The sequence below is a fragment of the Bidens hawaiensis genome, unplaced genomic scaffold (assembly GCF_021521415.1).
Source record: "Bidens hawaiensis isolate Kalapana, Puna unplaced genomic scaffold, B.hawaiensis_p1.1 tig00019588_1, whole genome shotgun sequence".
In the NCBI taxonomy this organism is placed as follows: Eukaryota; Viridiplantae; Streptophyta; class Magnoliopsida; order Asterales; family Asteraceae; genus Bidens; species Bidens hawaiensis.
Genome location: NW_027492976.1, coordinates 253,347 through 267,835, shown reverse-complemented (window position 1 = coordinate 267,835; position 14,489 = coordinate 253,347). Strand labels below are relative to the sequence as shown.

The following is a 14,489-nucleotide window of genomic DNA, read 5'->3' as shown; positions in this document are numbered from 1 at the left end:
CCTTTAGCTCAATTAATTTCTTTTATTTTATTCTGTTTCTAGAAATTTAGTTTATTTTCTATTTTTTTTCCCTATATTGTGGTCGAATTTATTTTAAAAATTCAAATATAGTCACAGAATTCCACTAAATCAAATTCACGATCAGACTTTTCCGACTTTTATCATAAGTTGGTGGTAAGAAATTGGAATTTGACGATATTGTTAGAAATTGAGGATGGGGCAAACATGGAATAGCATTTTTTTTTACAAACATGGGTCATTTTGGTAATTAATATGCAACTAAGAGGATCATGATTTAGTGATAAAAACACTTATGGACGAAATTTTATTAATAACAAAATATTCCATTCTTTTTTCATTTAATACAAACTAAAATTATCTTATGGGATTATCTTATTATCATATCATATATGGATTGTTAGTGGGTAAGGCCTACTAGTCAGTAGTCACTAGACAGTCGAGACTTTATCCTTAGGTTTGCATCAACCAAATTAAGCAAGCAACTTCCTATCTACCTTATCCATATAACTATCTATAACACTTACATTTTTAAGTCTTGTCTACCTCATAGGATAACTATTTTCACATTTCCATACCCATATATTATTTATCTACTTATATATTATATTAAATAATACTAAAAATACTACTGATGCATCTAATTTCAAACACATCTACAAATGTCTCATAAGTTTTTACATCAGATTTTCACTCATCTTTTTTACACATGCATTTCTCTGTAATTCTACGTACACTACACCATTTCCAAATAAAAAAGTACTTAAACTAATACATATAACTTAAACATAATCGATCAAGTGTGAAAGAGACCCACCATCCATCTGGTTGAGTTTGAAATTTAAGTTGTTCTTGCAACACATCCACCCGTCCACTAAAACATTCAAATGTGATAAGCGTACAAAATTATCAATTGAGCCTTAAGGTGCTCAATAATATAAACGTTTGTAGAGTACAAAATTGAAGTATTAAATAAATAAAGGTAGATGTAACATTAATGGTAGATAGGTGAAACTTTGTGATCTATATGAATATCAGTCATCTATCTACACACTTCGAAGTTATTTTCACAACGATAAACAAAAAACACGTGTATAATAATAATTTTATTAATACACGACTTAATACTTGACACATATAATTTGAAAAAAAAAAAACACTTAACACATACTTTTATATATGTATATATACATGAAATAGTTCATACATTACTTTCATGAATCATGTTTCTCTATTAAACCAAATCTTAACAAATTTAAAATAGATAATGCTTCTCATTTCCATATCTACACAAACAAAAAATGATTGGAAATTCAAGAAACCATTAAAAATGGAATTAATGTATAAAAGTGCACCCCTTTACTTGAAAGTCACAAAAAAGCTTTACATTGGTCTCTTTAACACTTATCACAAATCAATACATCCACCAAAAGAAAAAATAAACCATTCCACCAACCTTCAAATCTCTCACACACCAACACCACCATGGATGAAAAACAAATGAACAAGAACAAGAACAAGAAGCAAAAACATAAACACACAAACCACCAACCATCCTCAAACTACTCTTTCAAACCCTCATCAGAAGTCAAAGGCCTCCGGTTCGGCGGTCAACTCCTAACCAAATCATTCACAATTCGCCGAGCCCGGCCACTCGAAATCCTTCGCCTCTTGTCCATACCACCACCACCATCCACCACCGCATTCATACCCACCAACTTCACCATATTAGCCCACCATGCATGGCACACACTCACTCTAGGCCTAGGAACCAAAAAATCAAAAGTGGTCATGTTTGTTTTCGAGTCAGAAAACATGAAGGTGGCCGTGGACCGGATGTTGCCGGTCGAATTACCCTTAGGGGAAGTGAACAAGAAGCTTATTAGAGGATTAACCGGTTGCGAATTGGCGCGGTTTAAGTTTAGAAAAGGGTGCATAACATTTTATGTGTATGGTGTGAGACGTGTTGGGAATATAGGGTTTGCATGTGCGGATGATTTAAGGGTAGTTTTGGAATATGTGGTGGCTTTGAATGATTTTATGGATCATACTGCTATGCTTGCTATGCCTAATCAAAGAAGTATTAGCTTTGCTCCTCCTGCTGCTATGGCTTGTTAAAATTACTGTATTAATTACCCTTTCTTTATCTTTTTTTTACTTTTATAGAGAAGTTAATAGTTTGTGGAATTTTTTGATTAAATTTGATGTGAGATTCTATATTTTAGCAATTTGTTTGATGTACTTAGGATCAATAAATTGGGTGTGACAGTTGTACTTGTAAATGTCTAAATGTTAATTTCTATGTGTTCTTGGTAGGTGTCCCACTGTGGGCTATAACTATACATAGCAACAAACAAATGATAGCCATCTCCACTTTGGTGGGATGGTAAAAGGCTTAGGCCTTTGGGTAAGAGGTCCAGGGTTTGATCCCTGGTAATGATGGTTTATTGTAAATAGTATGAGGCAAGCTTAAACATTCAAAAAAAAAAAAAAACAAATGATAGGTAGTTTTTTTTTTATTATTATCATTATTACCTTGTTTAGTCAAGTTTCTACAGCCATTTTTCAGAACACTTGTCATGTATATCTTACTTTCTGAAAAACAATCTTATTACTTTGTTTGTAGTTAATTTAATAATTTTAGTGATTTGATTTTGTAGTTATGCATTTATGTGCAAATGTTAGCTTGTAAAATCTTGGATGAATAAAATAAGATTTATGTAATAGTGCTGTTGCTTCAGTAGTTCAGTCCCTGGTCATATTATTGCTTCTTTATTTAAAAAGCAAAAGTATATAAATCATGTAAATAACTTTAATTAAGCGCGTTATGACTAGTAATATAAAAAGTAAAGATTATTCTAGGCATCTTATACGGCCTATTGGCCTAATGCAGCTTAGCTTTCAAATAAATAATTGTTAAATTAATTCGGTATGTAATGAGATAACACAAATATATATAGACTGAGACTGATTCTTCCATATATGTATGTATGAAACTTTAAAAGAATACATGTATTATGCAGTCAACATTATTTGTTATATATATATATTTTTATATTTAATTGTATTATTTTAATATCAAAATTATCATCTTACTTATACGTGTAATCTAATACATATATCAATGACTTATTTTTCTTAACTCGAATGCTATGCTACTATGCTAGTTTATACGGTGAAATGGATATGTGTCATAAATCTATGTACATAAATAAATAAACGCAAATATCCCTCACCTTTTAAACCCGCTCATATTCACATATCTTTTTCTCTATTTGCTTTTTACGTTTTAAGGCGAAGTTCACTTTATACCATAACCAACCCTATATGTGTGTGTAAACCATTATTAAATTTGTGTATGAATTTGGATGTTTATGAATATATTATCGGTGGGAAATAGTGCATGGGTAATGAGGGTGATGATTTCTAGTTGAGCGAGCATATTAAAAAACGTCGGCAGAATCCCAAGGCAGGACAACAGCTCTCTCTTGCTATGACCCGTGCTCCCTTCTCATTTATTTATTCATGACAATCATATTTTATATTAAGTTTTGTAGATATTTTATTTCCACACACAATTCTTCCAACAAAAAAAAACAAGCTTTTTTAGTTATTTAAGAAATACATATGTGCTTACTTTGACTAAATTTTTTAAACGTGTTAGCAGTAGTCAATTTAGAGTAGTAACTTTAATTGTTGTTTTATAGCTAGATTTTGTTTTATCTAGATTTTTTAAGGTCCATCTCTTGGCTTTCACTTAAATCCTGGTTCTTGAATGCAACGTTTATTTTCGCCAAACATACAGCTCGGTCTTTAATCGGTTTACTTAGTTTCCACTTCTTAGACCATCCACATTCACAAATCAACTCAAACCAATCTATTATTATAAAACTAATTTCTCTCTCTTCCACCTACCCAATCCAACCAAACCAAACTTTCCACACTTATTAGCAAACCAAACTTCATTACTTTTTATTAAATAAATATAATTTATAATTGTTTTTATTAATAATTGTTGTTTTCTATTAAACGTGTTTAAAAATATAAAAATAATTACTTTCTTTAAAATAAACAATATATATATATATATAGTATAAAAAAATCTAAAAAAATATTTATACTGACAAAACACACTTAATAAAGTAGATAATAAAATTATAATCGTAGCATTAAATATAAAGTGTCGGATAATATAAATCAGTAATGATTAATATTTATTTTATTATAATTTTTTTTTGCAATCTAATGGCTTTTAATAAAATTTATACCAGTGTGTTCACAAAAAAAAACTAAACAAGACTATATTTTTAGATTTTTTTTAAAAACTTATTAATTAAAAGTTTTTAAAGAAAAACAATTTTAGTGTTATAATTAATTAGTATGAAAAGAAAAGAAAAAATAAATTAGAATGGAAACCAATAATATGGTGACATGTGGTCTGCAAGTGGATTGGCAAACTAGCTTGGTTTATCGAGTGGTTTGCCCAATTTTGAGACATTTTTTTAAATAGTGTTTCAAACTCTCACTAGTTTGCTAATGGAAGTAGTCTTAGCACTTTAGTTTACATATTTCAGTATTTAGTTGTAAATTGTAACGATGGTAATATTAGGGCCGACCCAACTTCATTAGAAGCCCAAGCTGAGGCTTTGAGCCTTCATTTCAAAAAAATATAATAAATAGATATTATATCTTATTCAATTAAACAACAATTTTCGCGTTGGCTTGGTGGCATTTGGCAAAATCTTAACTTCAAACAATAAATATGTGCACTCGGTCCCATGTATCGACTCCATCTCTATTTTTTCCCAAAAATTTTTGTGTAGTGGTTTAATTGACACTACTAAAAGAGATCTGATGCATAATAAATTTCTAATTTTTAATAGTTTTGATTTTCAAGTATGCTTCATTCATATGAATAAATGTTATTGTTGTATAAAATATCACCCTAAACATATTGAGATAATTATAATATTTTATCATTATTTGTTCTTTTATTTGACGAACTCGGTCCATTTTGTGTCAAAATATAGTTTATAAGTGAGTTACGAACTTTATTTTCTAGGAAAATATTCACCTAGTTTATAAATTGGATTGAAGCTCATTAGCTCCTTAGATAATCAAATATAAATAAAAAATAAGAACTCAAACATTTTTAAAAAGGGCCTTGGATTATTTATTTGCTTTAGGCCTAAAAAATGGTTGGGCTGGTCCTGGGTAATATATGTGTATTATTAATCATTATTTATAACAAAATTTCAATAATAATTCCAAAAACCACTCAGACAAATCGCAAACCTCTGATTATGGAAATGATGATTAGAGTACACGATTGTGTTTGCAAGACAACGACAACAACATAAGGATGATTGGTAATTAGTTTGGTTAACCGCTTGTTCTAGAACCAGGTAAACTCAGCCGATTACTACTAACAAATTCAATTAGGTTCTGGGTATGACAAAAATATAGCGTGTTATCTTATATTCAAGAAAAAGAAGGCAAATTATATGTTTATTTTAATATATTTTTTTTTTGAAATAATAAAATTGATATATTTCATAAAATTCAAAACGATTACAATAAAGTGGCAGGCAAACGGGCAACAAGCTGCACCGCAACCCCTTTTGAAGTTTTGGGACCTAGGAGCCAAAGAGGTTCCGTGTACGACATGTTAAACTCTACTCTAAAACTTCACAGTCTTTGGGGCCAGAAAACCAAATATATCAAAAGCAAATGTGATAAACACATATTGATTCTCTAAACAAGCTTTCTCTTGTTTAAAAACTTTGCCGGATTCAGCCTTCAACGCAGTCTAACCCACAACAAACCCACGATCCCTGAGCACAACAAGAGAAGACACTCAGGTAAGATCCACATAGACGTGTTTCTTCATTACCCACCCGAACAATAGCTCCCAGACCAAAATAAGTTAGCCTTTTAATAGTTAGTAGTTGGTTAAGTTATGTTTGTTTCATGTATAAAATAAGAAACTGAACCATAAATTTGTTATAAAAAAAACGAGATAAATCATAACCAGCCAGGATAAGATTAAGATGAGAGCCCAGGCCCGTTTGTATAACCCAAATATCAATCAGTAGCCGAAACACAAAAAAAATGATAAAAAGTTACGCCCACCGTGGGGCTCGAACCCACGACCACAAGGTTAAGAGCCTGTGTATTTAGGGTTAGTTTGAAGTTTGAAGTTTGAAGTTTGAAAACATCTTAAATCTGATGTGTTGAATATTTTACTTGGTCTGATACTTGAACAATGGAGCTATGGGGTTTGTCGACGATGCTTCAATTAATATTAATCGTAGCTTTAATTCTCGGATTAGGCTTAGCAGCTGCTGTTATTGTTGAAGCATTCCGAAGACGATTCAATCACAAGTACTGCTATATTCTAAACCCTAATTATTTACTATTATTATTTGCTTTGATTGTTTGTTTATTGTTCTTTGATGTTGATTTTATTTTCACAGTCATCTAGAAGCTCACCCGATCTTTGAAAATCCAAATTCATTGAAACAGGTATCATTGTTATCTAATTTCTTATTAATTGTTAAGCATTCGTTAAGTTAGGGATTAGATCGGTACCGAGAACGATTAAAACCATATGCTGAATACCGTACCGATTTTTTCGGTTTGGTATTGATAGGCACCGGTGCCATTGAAGGTACCGTAAATACTGAAACCGAATGCTGCTGATACCGAAAACATGACAGAACGGATAGTGGTATCGGTTAGGGGTGTGCATGAAACCGAAGAACCTAAATACAAACCGACAATTTGGTTGCATATAACTAAAAACGAACCGAATATGTAGATTTTTATTTTGTACTTTTTATGTTACCGCTGAGTTATATCCCTTCCCTGCCCCCATCGAGAAATACAACTGACCAATTCTAAGCTTAAGTATCAAAAAGAGTTTAATAAATATGTAACTCATATATATTAAAGCAAACGTATTTGAATAAATTAGTTATTAATTTACAAAATGATTTAGGCCTATATTCATTATTTTGGCCCACTTTTTGTTTTCAGCTAAAAAATTTTCAAACTCAAATGTCAAAACCGGAAAAATCAAACCAAAACCAAAAATTGAGAAACCCAATCCAAAAAAATCGAAACCAAATGGTTTTCACAAACTCAAAAACCAAACCGTGCACACTCATGGCACGGGCACTGATTGTGTCCGGTGGGTACTGGTTCAGTACGCAACTAGTATGCTGTAAAAAAATGTTCCATCCCTACATTTATGTGTCGTGTCATTGAAACATTATTAGGAATTTAATATACAGTGATTTAGGATCATTTGTTCAGAGCGATGGGGAATTAGACAGTGATGTGACCCACCGAGTTCAGGTAGGATGGTGTAGATGGAAGGCAGCCACAGGTATATTGTGCGACAAGAGTTTCCCGACTAAACTAAAGGGAAAATTCTATAGGGTGGCAGTTAGACCTGCAATGCTATATGGAACAGATTGTTGGGCCATCAAGAAGGCACAAGTGCGGAAGATGGAGGTAGCAGAAATGAGAATGCTACGTTGGATGTGTGGGCACACAAGGCTAGACCGAATAAGAAACGTTGTGTTTCGCGAGAGATTAGGGGTGGCGAACATAGCAGACAAGATAAGAGAGTGGAGATTGAGATGGTTTGGACATGTAAAGAGAAGACAGACGACGAATCCTGTTAGATCCGTAGAAAACATTACTATAGAGGGGAGAAGGGGTAGAGGACGACCTAAATTGACTTGGGATGAGAGGATTAGGCATGATTTGATAGACCTAAACCTCTCCGAGGACATGGTTGAGGATAGGAATTCGTGGAGAAGTAGAATTAAAGTTAAGGATTTTTAGAGAGAATTGAATAACTTAGGGCTTAGACTTAACTTATTTAGGTCACATACCATAATGGTATTTCCCTTACATATATTATTATTATTATTACTATTATTATTAGCTTTTATATTGCTGTTAAACTGTGACCTTATTATTAATATTATTATAATTAGTAGTAGTTTTTATATAACTGTTAAACTTTGATTTCCTTTATTTTGCTTCATACACATGTACTTAGAGCCGAGGGTCTCTCTGGAAGCCACCTCTTTATTCCTTTGGATAGAGGTACGGTGTGCCTACATCCCACCCTCCCCAGACCCTACCTATAGCTTTGCTGTCGGTGGGATTTTACTGGGTATGATTGATTGATAATATACAGTGATTTATGTAAGTAACTTTGAAATTCTTTTGTAAACAATTCATTTATAAGTGTTTAGAAGAAGAGTTAACCATATAGTTATTTATGGATACTAAATCTATTTGATGCATTTGTAACAGGTTGAATGATCCTGCACAAAAATATATTTCATTGATTGTACCTGCATACAATGAAGAACTTAGACTGCCTGTTGCTCTTGATGAGACAATGAAGTGAGTAAAAAATATATTTCATTAATCTTTTTACTACCAATAGTCAAAGTTTGTGCTAGAATAAACATAGTATGTATGACTTGATCAGTACTTCTGAATTATGATGTGTAGTTATCTTCAAGAACGTGTGAAAAAGGATCCCTCGTTTACATATGAGGTATTTTCTAGATCTAATCAACTCAATGATTGGTTGCTTAATAGCTTAGTTTTGAAAGGATTGGTTTTTGAGCAGGTGATAATTGTTGATGATGGAAGTAAGGATGGAACAAAACGAGTAGCCTTTGACTTTGTGAGGAAGTATAAAGTAGACAATGTTAGAGTTGTGCTTCTAGGAAAGAATCAGGGCAAAGGAGAAGCTATAAGAAAAGTGAGTTTAGTTTATATGATGCTTCATCTTCACAATGTTATAATATAAAAACTGATCAAAGGTCGTTGCTTTTGCGAAAGCATTGTAAAACAGGGAATGCTTCATTCCAGGGGAAAATTACTTCTGATGCTAGATGCTGATGGTGCAACCAAAGTTGATGACTTGGAAAAACTTGAAAATCAGGTTAGTGTCGGTTAATTCTGTTTTAATACTTCATTGGATAGCAGTTGATGTTTTCTGTATTAGATCCTTGCAGTTGCCAAAAAGAAACATCAATCAGATGGAGATTTAAGTGAAGTAATTCAAGACATCCCAATTGTGGCCTTTGGTTCACGTGCTCATCTGGAGAAGACAGCTCTAGCTACAGTTAGTTCCTCGCGTTTAGTTTTGTTATTTTTCATTTATTTTTCTGAATAATTTTGTTTTATGCTTCAGAGGAAATGGTACCGAAACTTTTTGATGAAAGGGTTCCATGTCGTAGTCCTCCTTGCTGCTGGCCCTGGCGTTCGTGATACACAGGTTTTGTTCTTAAACAAGTTATTTAATTATATACCTCTGTTAATGTATCAAATTGACATAGTTTTTTTTCCTTTAAAAAATGGGATTTATATTAATGCAAAGTTTGACGTGTATGGCAGTGTGGATTTAAGATGTTTACTAGAGCTGCTGCAAGGAAGCTTTTTACTAATATTCGTTTGAAAAGGTATGAAAATCTTTTACTTGCTGAGTTTTATAGCCATATTTATAAAGTGTGTTGTTAAAACAATAGTCTGAAATTGAATAAAACGACTTGAGAGGCGATATGCACTAATAATAGACTCTAATTGACTTTCAATATGATTAGTTTTTTTTTTGTTTTAGCATAAGTGTGATGAAGTTTTTTAAACTATAATGCAGATGGTGCTTTGATGTGGAATTAGTTTATGTAAGCAAATACTTTAACATCCCTATAATAGAGATATCAGTAACCTGGTCTGAAATTCCCGGATCGAAGGTGAGTCTATTAAGCATTCTGAACATGCTATGGGAAATGAGTCTTATGTCGGTGGGGTATAGAGTTGGTATTTGGAAGATAAGCAGCGATCGACAATAGTTCAAGTAACAACAGACAGACAGCAGCCTTGTTTTATCCTCAACCCTGAAGGCCAGTTTTTAAACATACAAATTATCAAGTCATGTAACCAGGTTTCTTTTTAATATGTTTGAAGGAATCTCAGTTATTATTTTTCTTGATGCGGTTGTTATTAGCTGTAAGTTGAAACTATTATGTATGCTAGAGACATCATGAGTGACAGTTATACTGATCTATGCTGAGACTTAATGAGACTTTAAAGTTCTCAATTTTTTTTTCTTTAGATCATTTAAACACTCTTGACTCATGTGTAACACTCTTGCACGCCTGACCTATACCTCATAAACCATAGTTGACATGTAAGAGGCATGGCATTGTATATTTGTGTTTTACTTTAAACAATAAGAAAATGATATAATGGTCCCCTTGTATTTATACAGTTACACTTGACGATAGTAGTTTAATACGATTATTTATTGTATTTTGAGATTTTGTTTTTAATAATTAAGAGAACTTTACATGTACAATAAATCTCATAGTAGCCTGATTTTTGACCATTTAGTTTGTGCATGAGCATCTCATAAAGATAAGGTTAACAATGACATCCAATATTCTTCAACTACTGACTAGGGTTGTTTGCAAGCCTGAACTTAGCTCGGATTTTTAGCTGAGCGAGAAGCTGCTTGAGTTCTAGCTTGGCTCGGTTTGACTTGGTTTTTCTAAAACAAATTGGCTCAGCTTGTTCTTGGCTCGGCTTGGTTTAGATTGGTTAATGATAAGAGTTGGTGTAGACACAGGTTGAATATTTTTCACTTAGGTTGTTAAATGTTAAGGTTGGGTTTATTTGGCTCGGCTTGTTTACAAGTTGAGCGAGCTTGGCTGTGCTTGTTTACAATCCGAGTGAGTTTTTGTTTTCTTCTTTTGAGCTTTTTCTAAATGAGCCTCAAGCAAGATCTATTTAGACAATCTTGCTTACATACGGATTTTGTGGTCAAACAAATTTGATTATGATCTACAAATAGTTTTATATGTTTTGAAAAAAGTAGATGAAATATATTTTTTTAAACGTAAAGCAAAGGGGACCATTTCAGAGACCACCCAAAGGTTTAGGTTCTTTCAAAATCTTCAAACATGCAACCCACCTTCCTTGCTGATTGGTGAGTCTTTAAGCTATGTCACAATCATGATTCATGAGATGCTGTCACAAATATTGCTTAATGTACAAACAAATAATTGCCTCACACACCCAACACATTCAGAATCCATGTGCCAATTGTACCCTACAACTAAACTATATATGTAAAAAGAAAACTTATAGAAACCGGAAATTTGATTGATTAAAATAAACAAGAACAAGGATAGTTGGGCCGATTCAAGATGGACTATTCTCGTTAGCCATTCAAGATAGTAATTCTCCAAATACAAGGTTAATAACCCACAATATTTTTAATACATAAACAATGATACCCTAGAAACTAAAACAAGAACCTATAATTTTAGACACAATTTTATTAATAATTGTTGCGGTTACTTAGCCCCTTCAACATCCTCACCCGTTTATCTCCCTTGACCCTTCAGCTTAAGACGGGTTCGTATCAAAAACAAGAAGATGAACCAAAAATCATCACTAATAAAAAAAACAGAATCATATTCTCCAAACACAATACTTGATACAACACTTCTAAAATCAAAGAATCGCAGACGGTACAATAAACGCAATGACAAAACAACATGCATGCGAAAACGGAACATCACCGAAACTCCTTAGAAACACTTCCTGTGCACGATTGACGGACCAGATTCGTCATATTCCGCCTTTGAAATCCACATCTGCATCATTCCAAACAACCCCATATCAAAACCAACATATACACTCAACAGTTAACACACTAGTTAATGACAAAACTAAAAACAAACCTGCTGGAAGGTACTGAGTGATGCCAGAATAGACCCACCAATCCAGACACTATACTTTCGTTCCGGTGGTGCGACAACCTTAATCTTCATACTACTCGGGGCCAACGCAATAATCTCCTTACTCATCCTATCAGCAATCCCGGGAAACATAGTCGTGCCACCACTAAGCACAATGTTCCCATACAAGTCTTTCCTAATATCCACATCACACTTCATGATCGAATTATACGTCGTCTCGTGAATACCAGCCGCTTCCATTCCAATCATAGACGGCTGGAACAACACCTCTGGGCAGCGGAAGCGCTCAGCACCGATAGTAATCACCTGCCCGTCGGGCAGCTCATAGCTTTTCTCGATAGAAGAACTCGTTCTTGAAGTCTCGAGCTCTTGCTCGTAGTCTAGAGCAATGTAAGCTAGTTTTTCCTTCATGTCTCTTACAATTTCCCGTTCGGCTGTTGTCGTGAATGAGTATCCGCGTTCGGTTAGAATCTTCATCAAACAGTCGGTTAGATCACGTCCCGCAAGATCCAACCGCAGGATGGCGTGTGGCAATGCGTAACCTTCGTATATAGGAACCGTGTGACTCACACCGTCTCCTGAGTCAAGTACAATACCGGTAGTACGACCGCTAGCATAAAGAGAAAGAACGGCTTGGATGGCAACATACATAGCGGGTGCATTGAATGTTTCAAACATGATTTGAGTCATTTTCTCACGGTTGGCTTTCGGGTTCAAGGGTGCTTCGGTTAAAAGAACCGGGTGCTCTTCTGGGGCGACACGAAGCTCGTTGTAGAAAGTGTGATGCCAGATTTTTTCCATGTCATCCCAGTTGCTAACAATACCGTGTTCGATCGGGTATTTTAGAGTCAAAATACCTCTCTTTGACTGAGCCTCGTCGCCTACATAAGCGTCCTTTTGGCCCATTCCAACCATTACACCCGTGTGACGTGGTCGACCAACGATACTTGGGAACACGGCCCTTGGTGCATCATCTCCAGCAAAACCAGCCTGCAACAAAACGTTTAAGGTTTAAAGTTTAAACATAACTTGTTTATCTGAATGTGTGTTGAGGAATAAACGGATACTATATTTGGTTACCTTAACCATTCCAGTTCCATTATCACAGACAAGTGGTTGAATCTCATCCGACTCTGCCATCTTTTACGCTACCTGCAGAACAAATACAGCTTCAGACGGTCTGTGTTTAAAAGCACGCATAACACCGCACACATGACACTCATTATATGGATACCAACTTTCAGTTACATACCAGAACAGAAAACAATAATCAGTCATATCCTTAATACTTATACTATCATAATCATGGAAGTTATGTGAATTAGCAAACATAAATCATCGATAACATCGATAAAAGTTGAGATGTAAACATTTCTCTAAAAGATCGTTGTCTATTTGTTCTTTTGTCATGAATTGGCTATTAATATACGGTTGACTTGGTTAAAAATTGGACAAAATTGTGTAATGACTTAATCGAGTGCGATTGTTTAGAGATAACTATTAAGTACCAGACTGATAAATCTTTTGGGTTGACTGTGCAGGTTTAAAAAATGTGAAACTAAAGTTAAGACTTTTATTAATCCTGCAGGCCAAAACTCAAACACAGGATCAACTTCACATGAGATACTACAAGCAAAAAAAGACGGATATTATAATATATGCTGAAATCATGGTATTTAGCAAAATAAAGATGATCTTGCCTAATTAAGATCGAAACAGAGACAAAATAAGATAATTAATAACATAATATGCTATAACTCTTAAGTAATATACTACAACGACGGCAAGAACATCAAACGGTCAACGTGGCAAAATTATTGTGTGAAATCTTGTCTTATAGCTCATTAAGGGTAACTTGAAGACATACAAATCAGAAAAATGAGTTTTAACAATATAAATATTTTACAAATATGAACTTAATTCTAGTGTATCATTGAATCACAGGCTCCATTTCATGTATTTATACCTCCATTAAATTATATGTACTTATACGCTCATTTCATTGATTTCCTAGGCAAAAATACTTGGCCCAAGTTTGGTTTTAGTTAGTAACCGAAATTGAACAAACCAAACTGAAAACCGACAATCTAATTAGCCAATAACCGATTGGTTAGTAAAATGGAATAACCGATGACTTCGAAAATTCCGGTACAAAAGTAACGGAAAATGCAAATTAAAACCGGTGCATGCTTTCTGGTTACAATTAAGTTATCGACTCATCCAACCATTTGTAAATAATCACAACTTTGAACATGCTCTACGAGACATGAACGCGCCAAAACCTTGTCTGTAAACATGCATACACATATGATCGTAACAATATGAATACAAATTGTTGATAACGGATCTACTAATAGTCATATTATAATATTAAAAAATAAGTGAATAAACAGCATGAACAAACATATATACCTGAGGAAATTGTATAAAAAAATAAAAATGCCGGAAGATGTTGAGATAGATGAATGACAAGTAATGGCAACAGAGCTTGAAAATTGAATACAAATGTAGGAAATAATATAGAGGAGTGATATGAATGTGGACCGTTGGATGAGTTTGGTCTTCAAGATCATTGATTATTATACATTATTTAAGTGGTGGATTACACGTCTGGGTCCCCACATCCCTCTTCCATTTTTTCAAATCGTATCGAGTACCCGTACTAGTACT

At 33.7% G+C, this 14,489-nt stretch overlaps 3 protein-coding genes across 3 annotated transcripts; 2 read left to right on the top strand and 1 right to left on the bottom strand.

Annotated features, from left to right (window-relative positions):
* The first annotated feature begins 1,336 nt into the window (after positions 1–1,336).
* On the top strand, positions 1,337–2,178 carry LOC143558686 (uncharacterized). Its single transcript, XM_077047473.1, has one exon. It carries the CDS (start codon positions 1,504–1,506, stop codon positions 2,134–2,136), a length of 633 nt encoding a protein of 210 aa, XP_076903588.1. The 5' UTR covers positions 1,337–1,503; the 3' UTR covers positions 2,137–2,178.
* Positions 2,179–6,222: 4,044 nt separating this feature from the next.
* Positions 6,223–9,921, top strand: LOC143558716 (uncharacterized). The gene is made up of 11 exons (XM_077047499.1): positions 6,223–6,402; positions 6,495–6,551; positions 8,171–8,181; positions 8,358–8,445; positions 8,557–8,602; positions 8,678–8,812; positions 8,906–8,995; positions 9,059–9,178; positions 9,248–9,331; positions 9,451–9,515; positions 9,710–9,921. The coding sequence occupies exons 1-11, from the start codon at positions 6,284–6,286 to the stop codon at positions 9,903–9,905; spliced, it is 1,011 nt and encodes a 336-aa protein (XP_076903614.1). The 5' UTR covers positions 6,223–6,283; the 3' UTR covers positions 9,906–9,921.
* Positions 9,922–11,412: 1,491 nt separating this feature from the next.
* On the bottom strand, positions 11,413–13,104 carry LOC143558715 (actin-like). Its single transcript, XM_077047498.1, has 3 exons — positions 12,900–13,104; positions 11,802–12,809; positions 11,413–11,714 (listed from the first exon to the last, which is right to left on the bottom strand). Exons 1-3 carry the CDS (start codon positions 12,957–12,959, stop codon positions 11,649–11,651), a joined length of 1,134 nt encoding a protein of 377 aa, XP_076903613.1. The 5' UTR covers positions 12,960–13,104; the 3' UTR covers positions 11,413–11,648.
* Positions 13,105–14,489: the final 1,385 nt, after the last annotated feature.